The following is a 19,611-nucleotide window of genomic DNA, read 5'->3' as shown; positions in this document are numbered from 1 at the left end:
TGACTTTAGTACAGTTATGGAATCTAACTAATAGCGCTTTTCCATTACATGGTACCTACTCGCCTCGCCTCGACTCTACTCGCCTTTTTTTGGTTTTCCATTACGAAAAAAAGTACCTGGTACCTGCTAACAGGTACTTTTTTTAGTACCTCCTCAGTCGAGGTTCCAAGCGAGCTGACAATATGGCATCAAAAATGTGATTATGCGTCTTCATAACACGCAAAAACGGAATACAAATTGGCGTGTCATACATACGCCAATTCATGAGATCAGTCTGGAGCTGAGGCGAGCTGAAAATGTGACGTGAAACCCTGCAGGCTGCTGACTGGTCGGAAAGAATCGTCACTGATCACTGCATTGCTAGCGAGAGACGGCATTTTTAAATAGTTTAGCCAGCGGTGTTTTTTTGCTGCCGCAGGCTCCACGCAGAGGTGTGTGTGTGTGTGTGTGTGTGTGTGTGTGGTGTGTGTGTGTGTGTGTGTGTGTGTGTGTGTGTGTGTGTGTGTGTGTGGCTGGTGAGCGAGGGAGAAGTGAGAGAGTGACGGCGATTAGCTCCGCAGCGACTCTAGTGACGCTAGAGTCATATATATGTGAGAGAAACAAAGTGTCTGCCCTGTTCTTTCTGACCATGGTGGGAAATCTGGAGCAGTAAAAGTTAACTATCTTGTTGATTTCATGTTGTTTATACGGACGCACAGTGTGCCGAGGCGAGGCGAGTAGAGTCGAGGCGAGTCGAGCAGGTACCATGTAATAGAAAAACGCCATAAGTGCTTTACCTTCCCTTTTTTATTTTCATGTTCAACTTTATACATCTACTCCACTACATTTCAGGGTTGACAGCTAAAGTTACTTGTTACTTTGAAGATTAAGATATTAAAACGGACGTTTAGAAAATGTGATGTATTTTCACACATTGGTGAAAGAACTACTTAAATCTTAAGTAAAAGTAGCAATACCACAGCGTCGAAATACTCTGGTACGAGTAAAGGTTCTGCATTCAAAATTTTACTGAAGTAGAAAGGTACTAAAAGGTAAAAAAGTTCATTTCAGAATAATCTATTATTGTGTGCATTTTTTTTTTTTAGTTTTTCTCTCTCTCTCTCTCTCTCTCTCTCTCTCTCTCTCTCTCTCTCTCTCTCTCTCTCTCTGTCTCTGTCTCTGTGTGTGTAAACCAAACACACTAGGGTTGTGGCTCAGGTTTAACCAATCACAGCAAAGGGAGCTCACTTAAAACTGGACTTTCTGTAGATTGAAAGATTGAAAAGAGGCTTTCCCTCAGATACATGACAAAGCTATAAATGGTATATCAGAAATGATGCTTTGTTTGAACAGTGTAGATAAAGAATTGCTTCTATCTCCCTCCTGTCTCACACTTTGCTTTCAAGATATTATAAAATCTGCAAATGAAAAGCTCTCTTTTGAGTTTTCATCATTTCTAACTAATAGGCTACACCATTTTGGTTTTGATTTATAATAGTTACTGATTAAATTAATGGGGAGAAAGACATGATAAACTAATGGGAAAATAAGAAGCTTGAGAGTCTAGTCTGGCCTATTTTGTGCCTCGGGTCCTGTTTAATTGTCTCAATCACAAAATCCCTTTTCCCCCAATATACACTCAGTTTTCAGTAAATTGGAAACTGATTGTATAATGAGTGAGTGCTAAAACGAATGCAGTCTGGGGGCGCTAGTGTGCTGCGTAGGGAGTAAGACGTCTCTACGAGAGCTCCTCTCCGTTCAGTTTATATCTGTTTTAAATTTGCCGTCTTCAACCAAGTCTGCTCGAAAATAACATCCCAGTTTTGTTTCTATATCCCCGTGTGATCGTTTAAGACCAAGAAATGTCGACTACTAACTCCAAAGCCAAAGAAAAGAAAGACAAGCCGCCGAGGCTAGCTAGCAGCAGCGTGGTAATGGCTAGCGAGGACGTCCCCGGCGAGCAGCACGCCTCTTCTATGGAGGACTTGAAAAACATGAAGGATACCATTCTGAAGACCATCAACACCCGGTTCGACCTACTAGATGAGAAGTTTGCCTCTCTCCAGTCGTCACACAACAGCCTGGCGACCCGAATGGATGAAATAAATGAGACGGTCTCAGACCACGACGCTCGTCTGCAGTCTATGGAGACCGCTATCAACAAATTGCAGAAGGAGAACGCTTTCCTCCGAGCCAAGACGAATGACTTCGAGGGCCGCTCGAGGCACAACAATGTCAAGTTTGTGGGGATCCCCGAAGGAGAGGAGAAGGGAAACCCGACTGAATTTGTAAGCGCTCTCATTCCTAAACTGTTAGGCGTGACTCACTTCCCAAAGCCGGTAATTGTTGACCGCGCTCATCGCTCTCTACAGCCCAAGCCAGCAGAAGGAGCCTCCGTTCCTTCTGCCAGACATCGCACGATCATCGCCCGGATCCACCACTATCAGGAGAAAGAGATGATAATACGGCTCGCTCGGCAACAGTCTCTCAAGTACGGCGCACACAAGGTCTTCATATTTCTAGTCTATACTGCCGAGGTGATGGAGCAGCGACGGGGATTCCGTGAGGCTATGGCAGCCCTGCGTGAGCTGAAAATCAAGCACAGCCTGCGTTTCCCGGCTAAGCTCCACTTCCAACACAACGGGCTTCAGAAGATATTCACCTCTCCCGAGGAGGCGATGATGTTCGTCGGCAACTTGCAGCGGGATATTGGAGATAGTTAGACACAGTCTGACCGGATTGTGACAGTCATGTTATGTTCACGGACTTTTGCACAGAGCATAAGGACCATTTTCACAATCATTGACTGTAACATTTTAATTTTATATGTCTACCTTTTGGCAGTTTGGAACGGTAGAGGGGCACCCGGCTTGTTTAGTTGGAAATGTTCGGTTGGTTAGAGTTGTGCTTACAAGCCATGCGCCCGGTGGCCCTCAGTCAGTATATGAGAGGGGAAAATTTGCTTCATTTGGGGAAGTTTCTGTGGGGAGGGAGGTGGGGTTTATTCGTGTTGTTTTATGTTGTCCAGAGCTGCCAGAATAACTGCTTTTGCTTGTTAGGGCCCGAGCACCGACAGCGGCGAGGGCCCTATTGAAACTGAAGGAATTATTATTTCGTCAAATGAATTACCTTTTTGAGGGGCTTAACATATTCAAAAACTCACCAAATTTGGCGGTCGCATCAAGTCTAGTGAAAATGTACGTATTTTGAGGGTTTCGGGAATAGGCGCACAAAAATGGCTCTCTAGCACCCCCTACAAAGTTAAAAAAAATTGAGCCCCTGCAGTGCGTTTAACGTAGACTAACGAAACTTGGTACACATATGTAACATGTCAAGATGTACAAAAATCTTCATTAGAGCCATACCCTAAACTCAACAGGAAGTCCGCCATTTTGATTTCAAAGTTCGAAATTAGTGAGATTTTGGGCATTTCCACATGTTGTACTTTAACTCCTCCTCCTAGAGATTTCATCCGATCAACTTCAAACTCGGTCTGTGCCATCTTAAGAAGTTAAAGATGAAAAGTTGTTAAAAGAAAAACTTTTCGTCATAGGGCGTGGCCGTGGCGGGGTGGCCATTTTGTGCGTTTCGCCGCCGAAACAGGAAGTGGGTGTAACTCGAGTGTACATTGTCCGATTACCTCGAAACTTTTCACGATTCATAAGAGTCCAACCCTGAAGACAAATAACGGCCGATATTTACTTAAAGTCATACCGCCCCCTAGTGGCAACAGGAAGTAGGCCTAAAAGTCAAGGTGCTATACTTTAACGAACTCCTCCTAGAGATTTCATCCGATGGACTTCAAACTTGGTCTGTACCATCCCAACACCTTAACGATGAAAAGTTATTAAAAGAAAAACTTTTCGTCAGACGGTGTGGGCGTGGCGGCCATTTTGAGCATTTAGCGATGAACAAAGAAGTTGTTGTAACTTGAGTGTACGTTGTCGTTTCTGCCCGAAATTTCTCACGAATCACAAGGGTCCAGGCCTGAGGACACCTACAGGCCAAAATTGACTTTTGGTGATAGCGCCCCCCGCTGGCAACAGGAAATGCGCCTTATATGACAAACATCATCCGATTTACATGAAACTTAAAACGTGTGGTCTACATGTGATACTGAGCCGCCCCCTATAATATGACCACGCCCCCTTTTATAACATTTGAAACGTTTAAGGTAGAGTCTTGTGTGAGGTGTCATTGAACTCAGCAGAGACTGCCTTATTCATTGGTGATGGTTTGGCCCGCCCCCTATGTTCAAGCCACGCCCCCTCTCATACATGCTGACCCATCTAAGGTATACCCTTGTGTGAGGTATCATTGAACTCAGCAGAGACTTCATTGTTCATTGGTGATGGTTTTACCCGCCCCCTAAGATTTAGCCACGCCCCCTTTTATAACTAATGACCCGTTTGATGTAGACCCTTGTGTGAGGTATCATTGAACTCAGCAGAGACTTCATTCTTCATTGATGATGGTTTTACCCGCCCCCTAAGATTTAGCCACGCCCCCTTTTATAACTAATGACCCGTTTGATGTAGACCCTTGTGTGAGGTATCATTGAACTCAGCAGAGACTTCCTTTTTTATTGGTGATGGTTTGACCCGCCTGATATGCTTTAGCCACGTCCCCTTTCACAGTTAATGAACCGCATGACGTAGAATCTTGTGTGAATTATCGTTGTACTCGGCGGGGAGTTCCCTTTTCATTGGTGACAATTTGCGGCGTCTGAGTGACGCGCAAATGCACGGTCGCAAGGAGTGGCGTCCGCCGGTAACCCCAACGCGCGCAGAGGCGCGAGTGCCCGTCCATCGCTGCTCGCAGCTTTAATTGATATTTGTTTTTGGGTGTCTTAGATTGCTTTTCTTTTTCCATTTGTGTAGCCTACATGTTGAGGCCTAACGGTGAGAATCAGGCAGACATGAGTACCATTTCACTGGTCTCATGGAATGTGCGCGGTCTTGGGCATATAGTTAAACGGGGTAATGTCTTTGCACATTTAAGGTCACTTAAAGCAGACATAGTGTTTCTCCAAAAAGCTACAGAGCAGAGGCGACTGAGAGCTAATTGGGTTTCTCAAGTTTATCAGTCACCGTTTACTTCCAAAGCTAGGGGTGTCGCCATTCTCTTTCGTAATAGTATTTCATTCCAACTTACTTCAGCAACCACAGATCCAAATGGCAGGTATATTATGATTACTGGAAGCATTAATTCGTTCCCTGTCACCTTTCTGAATATATATGGCCCAAATACAGACGACCCAAATTATGTTCGCAAAGTATTTGACCTAGTTCCAGACCTCAGCACTACTAATTTAATTATGGGTGGTGATTTTAATTGCTACCTTGATCCATATCTTGACAGACTTTCCTCCCGTGCTCCAATCACCATAGCTGTCTGTCCAAACATTGAATAATCTACTTAAATCCAGAAACATGATTGATATATGGAGGCTGTAACATCCAACAGATAAGGACTATTCCTACTTTTCCCATGTCCATAAATCGTACACAAGGATTGACTATTTTTTTGTGGATGCAAAATTAATATCCAACATCGTACAGACTAAATATCATAATATATTGATATCAGATCACAGCCCAGTATCTTTAAAACTGAAGCTTGCCCTGCCAAAACAAACTTATTGCTGGTGCTTTAATCCATGGTTGCTGACCGAACAAGTATTTATGGACTACGTGGCTGCACGCTTGGGGGAGTTCCTTGAGACCAACGACACAGGTGATGTGTCAGACTCAACGCTCTGGGAAACCCTCAAAGTTGTCATGAGAGGCCATATAATTTCATTTGAAGCTTCAAAAAAAAGAGAACAGCGTCGTCATCTGGTCGAAATTGCACTTCCAACTCTCGAACAGTCCTATAGGGGCTCCCTGTCACAGGAAGATTAAAGATTTTGAAGTTAAAATATGAATATAATCACATTCTCAGTGAAACCATTGGCAAACTCCTACTTACAATTAAACAGAGAGGCTGCTGGCCACACAGTTGAAGGGTGCTCAGGCGGGCCGTGCAATTTATAAAATAAAATCCAAAACAGGAGAGTTGCTGGTCAACCCTAGGGAAATAAACACTCCCTTCAAGGATTTTTATTCAGAATGATATACTGCTAAGTCTAGAGCAAGTAGTACAGATCTCACAAATTTTTTTGACTCCCTCTGCCTGCCAACATTAGATGAGCCATCTAGGTCGGAACTTGATTCAGACTTCACAGAAGATGAGTTAGTTGAGGCAGTTAAATCATTTCCCTCTGGTAAAGCAGCTGGCCCAGACGGGTTTGGCTGCGAGTTTTATAAGGCATTTCACAAAACACTTGCCCCACTCTTGCTTAGGATGATTAAAGACTCAAAATATACATACAAAATATTTCCGGGGTCGCTGTATGAAGCGAATATATGCCTTTTGTTAAAAAAAGGCAAGGAAGACACAGAGCCTGGCGGTTACAGGCCCATTGCTCTCCTCAACTTTGACCAGAAGTCTGTCACGAAGGTGCTAGCCAACAGGTTAGGAAGGCACATCTCTTCAGTTATACATCCTGACCAAACAGGGTTTATCCCAGGTAGATTCTCATTTTGTAATGTGCGGCGGCTTCTGAATAATATATATGCCAACCAATCGGGCGACTCCAGAGCAGCTGTCTTGGCCCTCGACGCAGCCAAGGCATTTGATCAAATAGAGTGGCCTTTTATGTTCGAAGTTCTTAGGAGATTGGGAATTGGGGACTCCTTCATCACTTAGGTCAAGATGCTATACCTCTGCCCAAAATCCTCCATCCTCACCAATAGTGATAAATCTGGGCCTTTTGGGTTGCACCGCGGAGTCAGGCAGGGTTACCTGCTGTAACCCCTGCTCTTCGATGTGGCCCTGGAGCCCCTTGCGGTGGGGATCAGGAGTCATCCTGGCATCAAGGGCATTAAGATAGGCGAGATGGAAAGTCGTGTGGGTCTTTACGCGGATGATACACTATTATATCTCTCAGACCCAGAGGCATCTGTTCCCCCTTTACTTGACTTCATTAACTCATTTGGCGAACTCTCTGGCTATACAATCAACTGGGGAAAGAGTGAGTTCATGCCCCAATCAGACAGTTTAGACCCACGCTTGCGCGTACGTTACCGACATCTAGTGAAAGATCACTTCACATATCTAGGGCTTAAAATACCCCGTGACCCTAAGCAATTATTTAAACTTAACTATGCTGATATGATCTTGAAGCTAAAACGCAACATAGAGAAATGGAGAACTCTGCCACTGTCCATGGTGGGGTGTATCAATGCAGTCAAGATGGTGGCTCTTCCTAGGTTTTTGTACTTATTTCAGACTCTGCCAATCTTTCTCACCTTTTAAGAAATTGGACTCAATTGTCTTTCATTTTATTTGGGGGTACAAGGCGCATCGCATATCTAAAGCACACCTGCAAAAGCCTACAGAGGAGGGTGGGTTTGGTCTCCCCGTTTTCAGGAATTACTGTTGGGCGGCTAATGCTAGGGCCTTGATGTACTGGCGCCAGGGTCAGCCCGGTGAGGCTCCTAACAGCTCTCCCCTGTGGGTAAACATTGAAGCAGCAGCAGTACAAGGCTCTTCCCTTTGCACCTTACTTTTTTTCTAAGACAGAGTCTCCTTGTAAACTTATTGGTAACAACTTTATTCTGAGAAACTCCCTTAGGATCTTGAATCAGATAAGAAGCGTTTGCAAGCTGCCAAATACTTCTGTACACACTCCTATATGCCATAACCATTCATTCTTGTTTTTTTATAAGGGGGAAAAGGTGTTTGTTACACTGGGGGAGAAGGACTATTAGGTATGTAGACAAATTTTGCTTCATTTGGTCAGCTGACAACAAAATTTAATTTACCAAATTTTCATCACTTTCGATATCTTCAAATCAGGCACTATGTTAAAGGCGTATTTCCAAACTTTGACACCATGCCAACAAGTTGCCCATTCTATGATCTCATGCTGCTTCCTCCTGACTCCAGGCACCTAATATCTCACTTTGTGTCCTTGTTCTCCACCTCCGCATCCACTCACCATCTCAGAGAAGCCTGGTCTAATGAGCTGGAGCTTGAGGTGTCTGACGATACCTGGAATGAAGCTTTGTCCAGAATTCACACATGCTCTATCAGTGTTAGATATAAATTGATTCAATACAAAGTCATTTATCGATTGCATTATTCTAAGCTAAAGCTGCATAGAATCTATCCATCACTCTCTCCACTGTGTGACCGATGTGGAGGTGCAGAGGGTTCGTTATCACATCTTTTTTGGTTATGTCCTCAATTGCATAAGTTTTGGTGTGATGTATTTCAGTGGCTTAGTCTGGTCTATAACTTGTACATTGTCCCTGACCCAGAGCTGGCGCTCTTTGGGTGCTCGGAGAATGCTCTCAGGTACTCGCCTGAGATACAACAAGCACTAATGCTTGGCATGGTTGCTGCAAAGAAAATTATTCTTCTGGACTGGAAGTCCCCCACCTCCCCTTGCTTTCGAAAATGGCTCAACGAAATGACTGAGATTATCCAGATGGAAAGGATACGCTTCCACAACTCTAAAACACAAAACCGCTTTCTGAGCATTTGGGGACCATTCATTGACTATCTTAAAGACATATAATCCTTTTCTGTAGAGATGTGCTCTTGACTGTATTGCAACTTGTATTTTTGTAACACCTGGCCATGTAGGTAACGGCAATATTACATTCATTCAAGACACGCTTTTAATTTATCTGGCAGCTCTGTTTTTTTTAATTTTTTTTAATTTTGTTGTTTTTTCTTTTCTGTCGCTATGCTTTGTTTACATAAAACTTGAAAAATTTGAAAATAAAATATAAAAAAACAAACAAAAACGAATGCAGTCTAATACAGAGTTTTAAAGAGGCTGTTGAACCGGCTGTTGAACCGTTTCTAATATTTAGTTTATCCTTATTAATACGGGTGTGGGCAAAATATTAGAGCTCTCAATGTAACACAACTCAACAACACCAAAAACTACAGTTTCCAAAATTATCATTAAGCTGTATCAACATCTCTCTAAACAGTTTCAACAAAAACTGAACTTTATAGCCTTCATGAGGGTAGGATTTATTGCAGGAATGTTGTATTAGACTGCATTAGTTTTAGCTAGTTGTACCTATTAACCTAGCAACTGAGTGTTGTGGTAATAAGATCACATTTTGTTACCTGTTTCTTCATCCCAAAATCATATTTTCCCATAATTCCCATACTGTTAGAGAGGCTACATAGGTTGGATTCAGGGTAAGGTATTGTGAAACCGGCATCTTCACTGCCAAACTGTTGGAGGCAACATGGTGTGACACAAAGTTCTTATCTAATCCATCATGAACTGCAAGTCAATGTTTTACGTCACTACCTCCAAACGCTTAAAAAAAAAAAATTGTGAAACGTATTTGTTATTAAGAACCAGGGTATAATAGGTTTTATAACAAACAAATGAGCAAATGCTGTATGATACAATGATTCTACTACAACAGTGAAAGGGCAAAGTGATGTGAGGCGATAAAGACTTTTAGTCATTTAGCCAATCAGCTCCACACAATTTCTCTGTTGTTCACACACCTGTTCTGTCATTGGCTTTATTATGTCTGTTCTTAAGTGCACAGACACTTGGTCCAATAAAGTAAATAATTACTTAATATTAATGACAGATACAGGACAGAAAGAAAATCTACTTACAGTACTGAATGTGAACATGGCTATAGTGTTGATTATATCTGAAGGCAAGAAGACACTTTTAGAAATATACAACAGCTGAAGAGGAAAAGAAGGGGGGAAGAAAATAGTTGTTTTTGTGAAATGTGCCTGCACTGAAAATGGAACATTGACTTTCTGACAGACTGTGGACTTTGATTTGACCCGTGCGTACAGGAGTACACAGGAACGCCTCTCTGTAGATGTCATAAAAAGACAGCCAGATCATATATAAATACAGAGCCAAAGATGCAGCTTTCCTTTCTGCAGAGTGGCGCCCTTTATGGATTATAATCTGGCCAATCAAATCCTGCCTGGTAACAAACTACTGAGGATCAAAAGGAACCTTACATTTTAGAGAAACAGCGTAAGTTTGTTTTATGTTTTTATCATCAATTTACACTTTAATTGTTGGCTCATAAAAAAAAAAATCGCTAACCTTTCAATTGCAAAGATGAATGATTAGTATTATTGAGGTTAATGTTTATATGGTGGTTTTCTCCTGGTGATTGGCTCTGATTGTGTGTCTCTGTGTGTTTGTGCAGTAACCCCAGAATTAGGAAACATGGTGGGACTTAAACCCTCAGATGTTCCCCCTCCACTGGGGGTGAAGATGGCGAGTGCTGGGGCTGCAGCCTGTGTAGCTGACCTTTTCACATTTCCTCTGGACACAGCCAAAGTCAGACTACAGGTATTTGTTTAGTGATAGTGACAAAGAAAGAACATCTATGTACCATATAACATGTTTTCTTAAACATTTGCTGCAATGCACCTGATATATTGTGATCCTTAGCTACTAATGTTGCTGTATACTAAATTTGAACAGTGTAATGTTTGCTACGACTGACTGAGCAGCTTGACTTTAGACTTTGTCCATCTCATTTTCCCAAAAGTCAATTGCACTCATTAGCACTTGTGTAGCAACACTCTGCAGCATTTAATCTAAAGGTTTTCTACTTTTGTTCCGTAAAACTGGTTTTAGCCTTGTGTACAATCTGTGACCCCAGATTCAGGGAGAGATGAAGGGAGTGGAAGGCATCCGCTACAGAGGGGTGTTTGGGACAATCAGCACCATGATCCGCACAGAGGGGCCCAGGTCTCTGTACAACGGGCTGGTAGCGGGGCTGCAGAGGCAAGTGTGCTTCGCCTCCATCAGAATCGGCCTCTACGACAATGTCAAAAATTTCTACACTGGTGGCAAAGACAGTAAGTGGTTACTTTTGAAGTACATGCAGGATTTCTTTTAATAATATATTTCTAAATAATTTTCTATACCTCTATGTCCCACTGTCATAAACCCAAATCTTTCCATGAAAAATAAATATCAACTCTAGTCAGTTTTATTAATCAAGCCCAAAAATAACTAATTTGTCCCAGAGGGCTTTTAACAATCTGTACATATCCTTTATCCTTACACCCTCAATTTAGATAAGGAAAAGCGATTTTCTAAGAGTAAAAATCCTTTAAAAAAAATCATGGGGGGAGTAAGAAACCTGAGGAAAAGTAACAATGGAGGGATCACTTATCCAGCGTGCAACTGATTCTGTATGTACAATATACTGTATTAAGTAACAGCAATAGAATATTAATGTTGGGATACAATTACAATACCAAGTAACTAGAGTACACAACATGTAATATTAAATAAATATTTGGTGTAATAAGAGTTTAGGGCATAGTGTGCTGTGTGAAGATCTGAGGGCAGTGACACCGATTGATGTTTTAATTGAGAACACACAGACATATATTATATATATATATATATATATATATATATATATATATATAATAGTACAGTACAGCACAAGTACCTCTAAGCTGTACTTTATTAAAATAATTGAGTAGATGTACTTATATTTCACCACGGGTTGTTTCTGTCTGTTCGTTTCCAGAACCTGGTGTACTGGTACGTATTCTGGCTGGCTGCACTACAGGCGCTATGGCGGTGTCTTTCGCACAACCCACTGATGTGGTCAAGGTTCGATTCCAAGCTCAGATGAACCTGGATGGTGTGGCTCGTCGGTACACTGGCACAATGCAAGCCTACAAACACATCTTCCAGAATGAGGGCATACGCGGACTCTGGAAAGGTGCCGTTTAGGAAGCATGCTTTAAAATAAGTTACTCTTTATAAACCTTTATACGTTGTTATTATTATTATTATTGTCTGGCTTCTTCAGGCACACTACCCAACATCACAAGAAATGCGCTCGTCAACTGCACAGAGCTGGTTACATACGACCTGATCAAAGAGGCCATCCTTAGACACAACCTGATGTCAGGTGAGTGAGAGAGCTCATGCGTGAATGCCTGGGTTACAGTCACACGCACGCACGCAAGCACACACAGACAGACAGCTGATTGGGTTAGAAATTCACACACCCTCTCACCCCTTCAACTCCACCACAGCTGATAACAGCTGATAACAGCACATGTGCTGGTACAGAACATGGTGTATTTTCCACTCACTTAATACAACATTTAATATGCTGACAGGAGTTTCTATACTGCTCAGCATAGACTCTTATTCATACCCTTTAGTTGTTTTGTTCACAATCATCTTTTCTCCACAGACAATCTGCCTTGCCACTTTGTATCTGCCTTTGGTGCCGGCTTTGTCACCACGGTGATCGCTTCCCCAGTAGATGTGGTGAAAACTAGATACATGAACTCACCACCGGGCCAGTACAAGAGTGCTATCAACTGTGCCTGGACCATGATGACTAAAGAGGGGCCGACGGCTTTCTACAAAGGGTGAGCTCCTCCTCTCTGACCCCTGCACACACTCTTGTTTAGGACATTGTGCATGTGAGGTCATTTTCGACAACAAATGTTTGAAGTAATGCTGCATTTGTGGCCCTACTTTAGCTTTTAATTTTCTTTGTTTCCTGTAGATTTGTTCCCTCATTTCTGAGGTTGGGATCGTGGAATGTTGTGATGTTTGTCTCATTCGAACAAATCAAGAGAGCCATGATGGTCACAAAGAAGAAGATTGAGGACAGAAATTGAGATTCCCATTTCAAAATTTGGCTGAAAAATCTGAACCACCACTGGGTTGGAACGTCGCTGAAGAAATATCAATTCACATTTTAGTTTTATTCTTTTTGTCTTGTGGTGACAAAAGAAGACAATCCTTTGTTGAATTGATGTACAATGAAATGCAGTTCTATCTTTATATTTATAATTTTTCATAATGAACCCATTCGAAATTTCATGGGAGTGAATGGTGCAAACACTAGGTTGTTGTTACCCTCCTTTGGGAAGCTGAGTTTGCACTTTAAATCTATATTGGCCTTTTATACAGTTAAGGTTGTATAAATGGCAGTGCACCTTTAAATAATACTGGTGCCCATTAAATGTCAAACATGTTTACAGTATGTGAACTCTAAATATATTTGACTTGTTTTACAGACTGTGCTTGCTCATTAACATGTGCTATCACATCCACCACAAGAAACACATGTTAAAACATTAAAATGTGTATTTATTAACTTTGAGTCAGATGTGTTAATCATTACATACCTTCCTCAAAAGCAATCCACAGCATAAAAACAACCAGTACTAAAAAGGCAGTCTTCAGATATACAAAGTTATGAGAATGGAGGCAAATAATCATTTTGAGTTCCACCTATATTACAGAATACAGATTGCATCAACGGGGACGCATTAAACCATGCACAAATTTAGCTATTGTCTTTGGACATAAAAATCAAGTCCTGAGCGGGAGAAGTGAGAACACACAAGTCTTGGTTACATAAATACAAACAAGACAGCTACAAATATGGCAGTTAATCACCATTTTTCAATAACTGTCTTTGAACTGCAGCAGACCCATTAGCTCTACAGTCCTCTGTAGCAGCTCTCATTTCCCCTTTACAAAGGTTAAACACTGGAATGGTCATTTTTGAGGTATATGGTGTCAGATTTGTGCTCCATTTAAAAAAGATTTAACTCCCACTGAAACCAGATGAACTGAGTGTGACTAATGAATCATGAAACCAAATATAGGAGGATTTATTTGTTCAAATTTTTGAGCAACGACCAGCTTACCAGATCAAACAACTTCAGGGGCTACGGAGGGGTGAGGGACATGTTTCTGAATAATGTTAGTTTTTAGAACGGACAGTCAGCGTTACATCGGGGTCCTGTAGGTGTGTCTTCACTATGTTATGGAATTTTTCTCTGTACTGATTGAACTGCATGATGCTTTCTGGTTCTTCTGCCACCCAGAATCTATCAAATTCATACGCCAGATAACCTAGAAGAGAAGATACACACATTTTAGAGAATTATATGTAATAAAAAAAAAGATTTTTTTTTTTACTTTCTACTACAAAGTTTAGCTTAGTTTTTTTCTAACAGATGGAAAGAATCAGAGATGTTGAAGAATAGAACACTCCTAGAACACACTCTCACTCATAACAAAAAATGTTAAGATTATTTTTTTGCGCTTTTCCGACTTTAATTGACAGGACAGCTAAAGGAGAGAGGGGGAAGACATGCAGGAAATCGTCACAGGTTGGATTCGAACCCTGGACCTCTACGTCAAGGCATAAACCTCTTAAGTATATGTGCACCTGCTCTACCCCCTGAGCCAACTGTGTGATTTCTGTACTCACAGTATAGCTGATGAAAATGCCGGAGCTCAGGTGTGCCCAGTACTGTATTGTAGAAATGGGGTTTCAAAGCACCACTCTTCAGCAGGCTGTATGCCATCTCTGTCAAGTTGATCCCAACGATCGCATATGAATATCTGAAATATGAGGAATACAAAATTAGCATAAAATGCACGCCAAAAGTGACACATTGAAGAGGAAGGTGAATGATTTTTAGGAAGATAAAACTTTTGACACAATACTGACACATATTAGGATGCTAATACTGGACATGTATGAATGTCTCTTACCCTAGTTTAGGATGGTTTGCATGAGACAACACCTGGCGGGCCTCCTCTGTGTAGTTTTCACTGAAAAAACTGTAACAGAAACATTTGAATATATTAATTGTTTACCGTGAAACAGTCCTATACTTTGCTTGTACTTGCTGGTTTAATCTACAAATCAGATCATGTTTACCAGTAATCTCGTACTCCCTGGCAAAAACAATCTAAAGGCAAACTTGATTTTACAAATCAAAGTCTGTTTTTAGGACTTAAAGGAAGTACTGACATGGATCCAACAAGGCTGCGAAGGCTGCTTTTTCCAAATGTATGGTTCTAAATATGGCAAATAGAATATATAGATGGTGATGTGAATATGTATTTGGATACATATTTCTACTTCAAGTTTTAACGTCCATTAATGTCTCATTGTTATTCATCGAGGACTCACACAAGGTTGATTAGGCCCAGCATGCCCATTCCTCTGAAGTCAGTCTTGGGGTCATCTCCTTGGAATCCAATGTCTCCCCACTGTTTGGTTATCCTCGACTCCAGTTTGACTGTTGGCATCAACAGGTCCCACAGCTGAGAGTACAAATACTTCTGGGGTTACACAATTTAATTGCCATTGCCAATCACTACTTTCTATACTGTAACCTAAATCATGCCATTTTATTGTGCCGTCTAACTCAATTAAATAAAAAAAAAAGAAGAAAAGAAAGTGGTTTCTCCTTCTAAGGCCTCAACTGCATCTGTAATCTTATTAAATTATTTAAAAAGTAAGTGTCTGTCAATCAAATAACAAAAATCCACAAAGACTGATTCAGACATACGTACGCTTTACTTATCCGCACATACTTATCTGTTGTGCGGATAAGTAACCATGTGGCTAAAACATATGAACAACTGGATCCAGAAGCAGGAACACACACCTTTAACAGCATGGCCTCGTGTTCTTGGTTCTCAGAGTCGAAGACTTCCTTTCTCAAGTCTTCCACAGATATATACAGGCTGCTGTTTCCTGTTATCTGTAACAGACAGATGTGTAGGCTCTCCTTGAACCTAGACCGGTAGAGAGAGATTAAACAAATAGTTAATACATTGATTCAAAAATTACCCTTACACTACACATAATATGATTTGGAAATGAAATCACTGCTGGTGACAAGCAACCTCAAAATAACAGATAAGAAGTAACCTTACAGTGGATCTTTCTGGGGTTTGACGTTCTTCTCTTTCATAATTTGATCCACACATTGCTCTAATTTACCCTTTTTGGTTCCCAAAGCTTCTCTTAAAACCTACAGAGGAGGAAAGCACAGGAGAGGAGGGGCTAGACACAGAGAAGTAATGATACAGCGAGTGACCAGACAGAAAAACTGGCACAGTTGCTGCTACATAATCTATGATGCTGTCAGCAACAGGGAAAAAATACCTTTCAAAGTCAACCTCAGAAACAATGAAAAAGATGACAAAGCACTTCTGTTTCTACATTGAACGGACTGTTTGAAAATGCTTACCTAGCAATAAATGACATCTAGAGTCAATTCATCTGAGCTGGGCAAGTGTATTGGAAGATATGCACTGATTAAGCTCACAGGATATGTCTTTATTGGAGTTCACACATACAACAGCCGAACAGATAATGAACAGGTCAATGGTCTTCAACATTTATGGTTATGTTTGACAGGTTATGTCTGTACAGTATGTGTAGCCTACAATGATATATTATTTCCTTTTCTCTATCTGTGCTTGTGTTTTTCTTGTATTTTGTGAGGGGAAATCCACTTTGTGCATCTACAACTAATAACTACTTCCATTATAAATTAACTTATCTTTTGTGATAGGTTGGATATTTCAGCCTACATGTTTCAAATGTATTTTATATCTTGTATGTAGGGTACTACACGAGAAGGTTGGTCTGGGGACAACCTTCACCCACAAGAATGTGTAGAATCTATTATGAGTTTGGGTACAACTTTCACACAGAGGAATCGGAGCCAGGAATGTGGGAATCTATTAGGAGCATCGGCCATAAAAGGTGTAGTTTAAGAGTAAAACTTGTGTGCTGAAATAGATGTCTCATGCTGTGTAAGCACAAAAAGAGTTTAAAAGGTATTCACTATGATGTACATGTGGTTCATCCTTGGGCAGACATGTCTGTATGCTCACGGTTGTTCCAGTGTCATGAAAGTTTGTTCACTGTTTGAATAAAGCTGCACTTGATTTGTACTCTTCGGACTGGTCGTCATCTTTGAAGTCTTCCAACATCATTTCTGAATCATCACCCGATATCATTTTGATTTATCAATTAACTTGTTCTTTTTATAAGGCGAGTGGATTCGTCATTTAGTCAATAAAATGCAAACAATGAAAAATTTTCATTAAATTGTCAAATTCCCAGAGCCCAAACTGATATCTTCTTAACAAAAAAAGATATTTAATTTGAAAAAACTGACCATTAACATTTTCTTACCTTGTTCTTTGATGACCGGAGAGAATATTCTACAACAGGAAACAAAAGGTAGATTGATATAATGTAAAAAAAAATAAGCAGGAAAAAAAGTCACACCAGATTTGAGAGGATTTAATTCACCTGCTTTTGTTGTCCTTGTTGCCCCAGGCTTATAGTTGGAGCATATTCTCTGCAGCTCACATGTCCCTGTTGCCTGTCTGATGAACCACTTCAGCCAGTATCTCAGGAAGGACGTGTAGACATACTGCCAGATATACCCCAGCATCTTCTATAACATGGACAGAGAAAAGACCAATGGGAATTCAAGCAAAAAAACAGACTCAGACAAGCAGACAATTTCCACTCAGCTCGCCATCAGTGATGGATTGTCTGTCCTGCGTCAGGGGTAATTGACACCCTTTGATTTTTATTCTAGGGTGCAAGAAATGTCCTGGCAGGCTTTCAATCAGCAAACTACTTGGAGGAAGTACTTAGTACAAGTACTACCACCACCACTGTGTACAATACTCAAGTAAAACTCATACCATCAAATTTTTTTAAGTACTCAAATTTAAAAATGCAAGTAGGCTTTTTTTTATGTTGTAGCTGGTCAAGCTGGAGCTGATTTTATTAGGGCTGCAACTACCAATTATTTACATTATCTAATAATCTGCTGATTTTTTTTATTAAAAGCATTTGGTCTACATCAGAAAACCGTAAAAAAAAAAATAGAATACAGCTCTCTCTCTCTCTCTCTCTATATATATATATATATATATATATATATATATATATATATATATCACAATTTCTTAAAGGCCCAAGTCATCAGATGTCTTGTTTTATCCAATCTACAGTCCAACACCCAAAAATACTTACAGTAATGCGAGAGACAAGGTAACGGCAAAACAAACACAACAAAACCATGGAATATTTAGCATGTGAACTTAAATAATTACCTAAACAATTATTCATTATTATTATTATCATATTATTATTATCATCATATTAGCCAGTTGCCAATAAACTTTGTGTAACTTAACTAATCGATTAATTGACTTGAATTGAATTGTTACAGCTGTAGCTAAATGTGATCTACTTTTTGTATAGATGGGCATTTTGCCCTATAACAAGGCATCACACTTAACAAGCTGATCATATGCCTATGTTTTATATGACAAATATGAATCTGCAAAGTAACTTATAACAACGATTTAATTCTTTAAAATGTAGTGGAGTAGAAGTTGCCTGGGTCAAAACGTCTTTATATTCAGTCTATAGACCTTTGAATCTGCCCACTCCAGTGAGTTGACGAATCTGTCTGATATCAGGCAAGAGTAGAAGTACACAAAGTAGCATAAAATGTAAATAACGTTACTCAAGTAAATTACATCTACCCCAAACTGTATTTGAGTAAATGTACACGTAGCTTCTTACTTTCCACTACTGCCTAACGATACTTACCACAATGCCATTATTATGAAAGGGACTGAAACACTAGCTAACTGTTAGTGTCTATGTCATAATGGCAATATTGACAATATTCTGCTTTTCAAATTAGCTAATTCATTGTTCCATGTGAGAGGATCAGCTGACGGTACGCCACCTTTAAAATACCAATATATAAACTACAATAAGACCAGATCATATTAATGTGAAAGAAACGGCTAGCTGACGTAACGGGAGAAGGCTGGCGAACATTTAAACAATGGCATTGTGCTAGCGTTAGATAGCATTAGCGGTAATGCAGCTAACGTTAACTTCAGACAAACGTTACCATTCAGTTAAGGTAAAGCTACAAATATTCGGCGAGTTTAGTAGCGCTTTAGCAAGCAGTCTACCCTGATGTTAGCAAACTGGTAGCTAGTTATCTCAGTTTTTAATAAACTAACTAAGCTAACTAGCTAGATGACAGGTTCGGATCAGAAGGTTCAGACAACAGGTTGTCATTGTATTCGCCGAACTGTTAGCCAACGTTAGCTAAAATCACCTAAATTAGGTTGCGTCCGAAGCATCGGTGTACATAATATTATTTACGACGAGCAAGAAGATTTATTTAATCTTACCCTACTGTCCAAGTCTACAGAGACAAAGATATGAACGTATCTTCACTCAGCTGTGTGGTAAGTTAAGGTTAGCAACGTTTCTCTTGACAACAGTCTGGCTCTGATGCGTTCAGGTTCTGACCAGACACAGTCGCTGACGTGCATGTCGTAACACGCACCTAGGAAAGTGAAGATTTTTGGATGGCATGCACATATACATTCAACCATTACATTTGCATTATTGTATATTGCTTTTGGGACGCGTATGTTTAGCAGTTTCTCGTAAAAATAGCGGACACACTCCGAGAAACTTGGGTTGGATTTTTGATGTGGCTATTTCACATGACGTCTGTGAATACAGCACACGCCAGCCTTTCAGTCTATGTTTTCAAGCGCCATCTACTGTCCAAACCTTACTGCTGTCTGCACTCATTGACATATGTCTGCACTGCACGGACTGTGCTTCACATGACGTCACAGCTACAGAGGAATACAGAAAACCTATCGTTCAAATATTGTGTATTTTAAGCATT

General features: G+C 40.5%; 2 protein-coding genes across 2 annotated transcripts; one reads left to right on the top strand and one right to left on the bottom strand.

The window, feature by feature from the left end:
- The first annotated feature begins 9,924 nt into the window (after positions 1-9,924).
- Positions 9,925-13,109, top strand: ucp1 (uncoupling protein 1). The gene is made up of 7 exons (XM_039807318.1): positions 9,925-10,066; positions 10,245-10,390; positions 10,707-10,905; positions 11,592-11,789; positions 11,880-11,981; positions 12,273-12,453; positions 12,594-13,109. The coding sequence occupies exons 2-7, from the start codon at positions 10,265-10,267 to the stop codon at positions 12,706-12,708; spliced, it is 921 nt and encodes a 306-aa protein (XP_039663252.1). The 5' UTR covers positions 9,925-10,066; positions 10,245-10,264; the 3' UTR covers positions 12,709-13,109.
- Positions 13,110-13,165: 56 nt separating this feature from the next.
- On the bottom strand, positions 13,166-19,232 carry elmod2 (ELMO/CED-12 domain containing 2). The gene is made up of 9 exons (XM_039807331.1): positions 19,100-19,232; positions 17,175-17,322; positions 17,055-17,083; positions 15,782-15,879; positions 15,511-15,640; positions 15,030-15,163; positions 14,606-14,674; positions 14,319-14,452; positions 13,166-13,957 (listed from the first exon to the last, which is right to left on the bottom strand). Exons 2-9 carry the CDS (start codon positions 17,317-17,319, stop codon positions 13,806-13,808), a joined length of 891 nt encoding a protein of 296 aa, XP_039663265.1. The 5' UTR covers positions 17,320-17,322; positions 19,100-19,232; the 3' UTR covers positions 13,166-13,805.
- Between the last annotated feature and the right edge of the window lie 379 nt (positions 19,233-19,611).

The sequence above is a fragment of the Perca fluviatilis genome, chromosome 1, assembly GCF_010015445.1.
Source record: "Perca fluviatilis chromosome 1, GENO_Pfluv_1.0, whole genome shotgun sequence".
NCBI classification, from domain to species: domain Eukaryota; kingdom Metazoa; phylum Chordata; class Actinopteri; order Perciformes; family Percidae; genus Perca; species Perca fluviatilis.
Note: the sequence above shows the minus strand (reverse complement) of the source record. Positions and strands in the feature narration are given on the sequence as shown.

Excerpts from the sequence above, each read along its gene's own strand:
- ucp1 (XM_039807318.1), top strand. The coding sequence starts at position 10,265 with ATGGTGGGACTTAAACCCTCAGATGTTCCCCCTCCACTGGGGGTGAAG. Across the intron at positions 11,790-11,879 it reads CATACGCGGACTCTGGAAAG|GCACACTACCCAACATCACA; the intron begins GTGCCGTTTAGG and ends TGGCTTCTTCAG. Across the intron at positions 11,982-12,272 it reads TAGACACAACCTGATGTCAG|ACAATCTGCCTTGCCACTTT; the intron begins GTGAGTGAGAGA and ends TTTTCTCCACAG.
- elmod2 (XM_039807331.1), bottom strand. The coding sequence starts at position 17,319 with ATGCTGGGGTATATCTGGCAGTATGTCTACACGTCCTTCCTGAGATAC. Across the intron at positions 15,641-15,781 it reads AAACCCCAGAAAGATCCACT|GTTCAAGGAGAGCCTACACA; the intron begins GTAAGGTTACTT and ends CTACCGGTCTAG. Across the intron at positions 14,675-15,029 it reads CTGGGCCTAATCAACCTTGT|TTTTTTCAGTGAAAACTACA; the intron begins GTGAGTCCTCGA and ends TTTCTGTTACAG.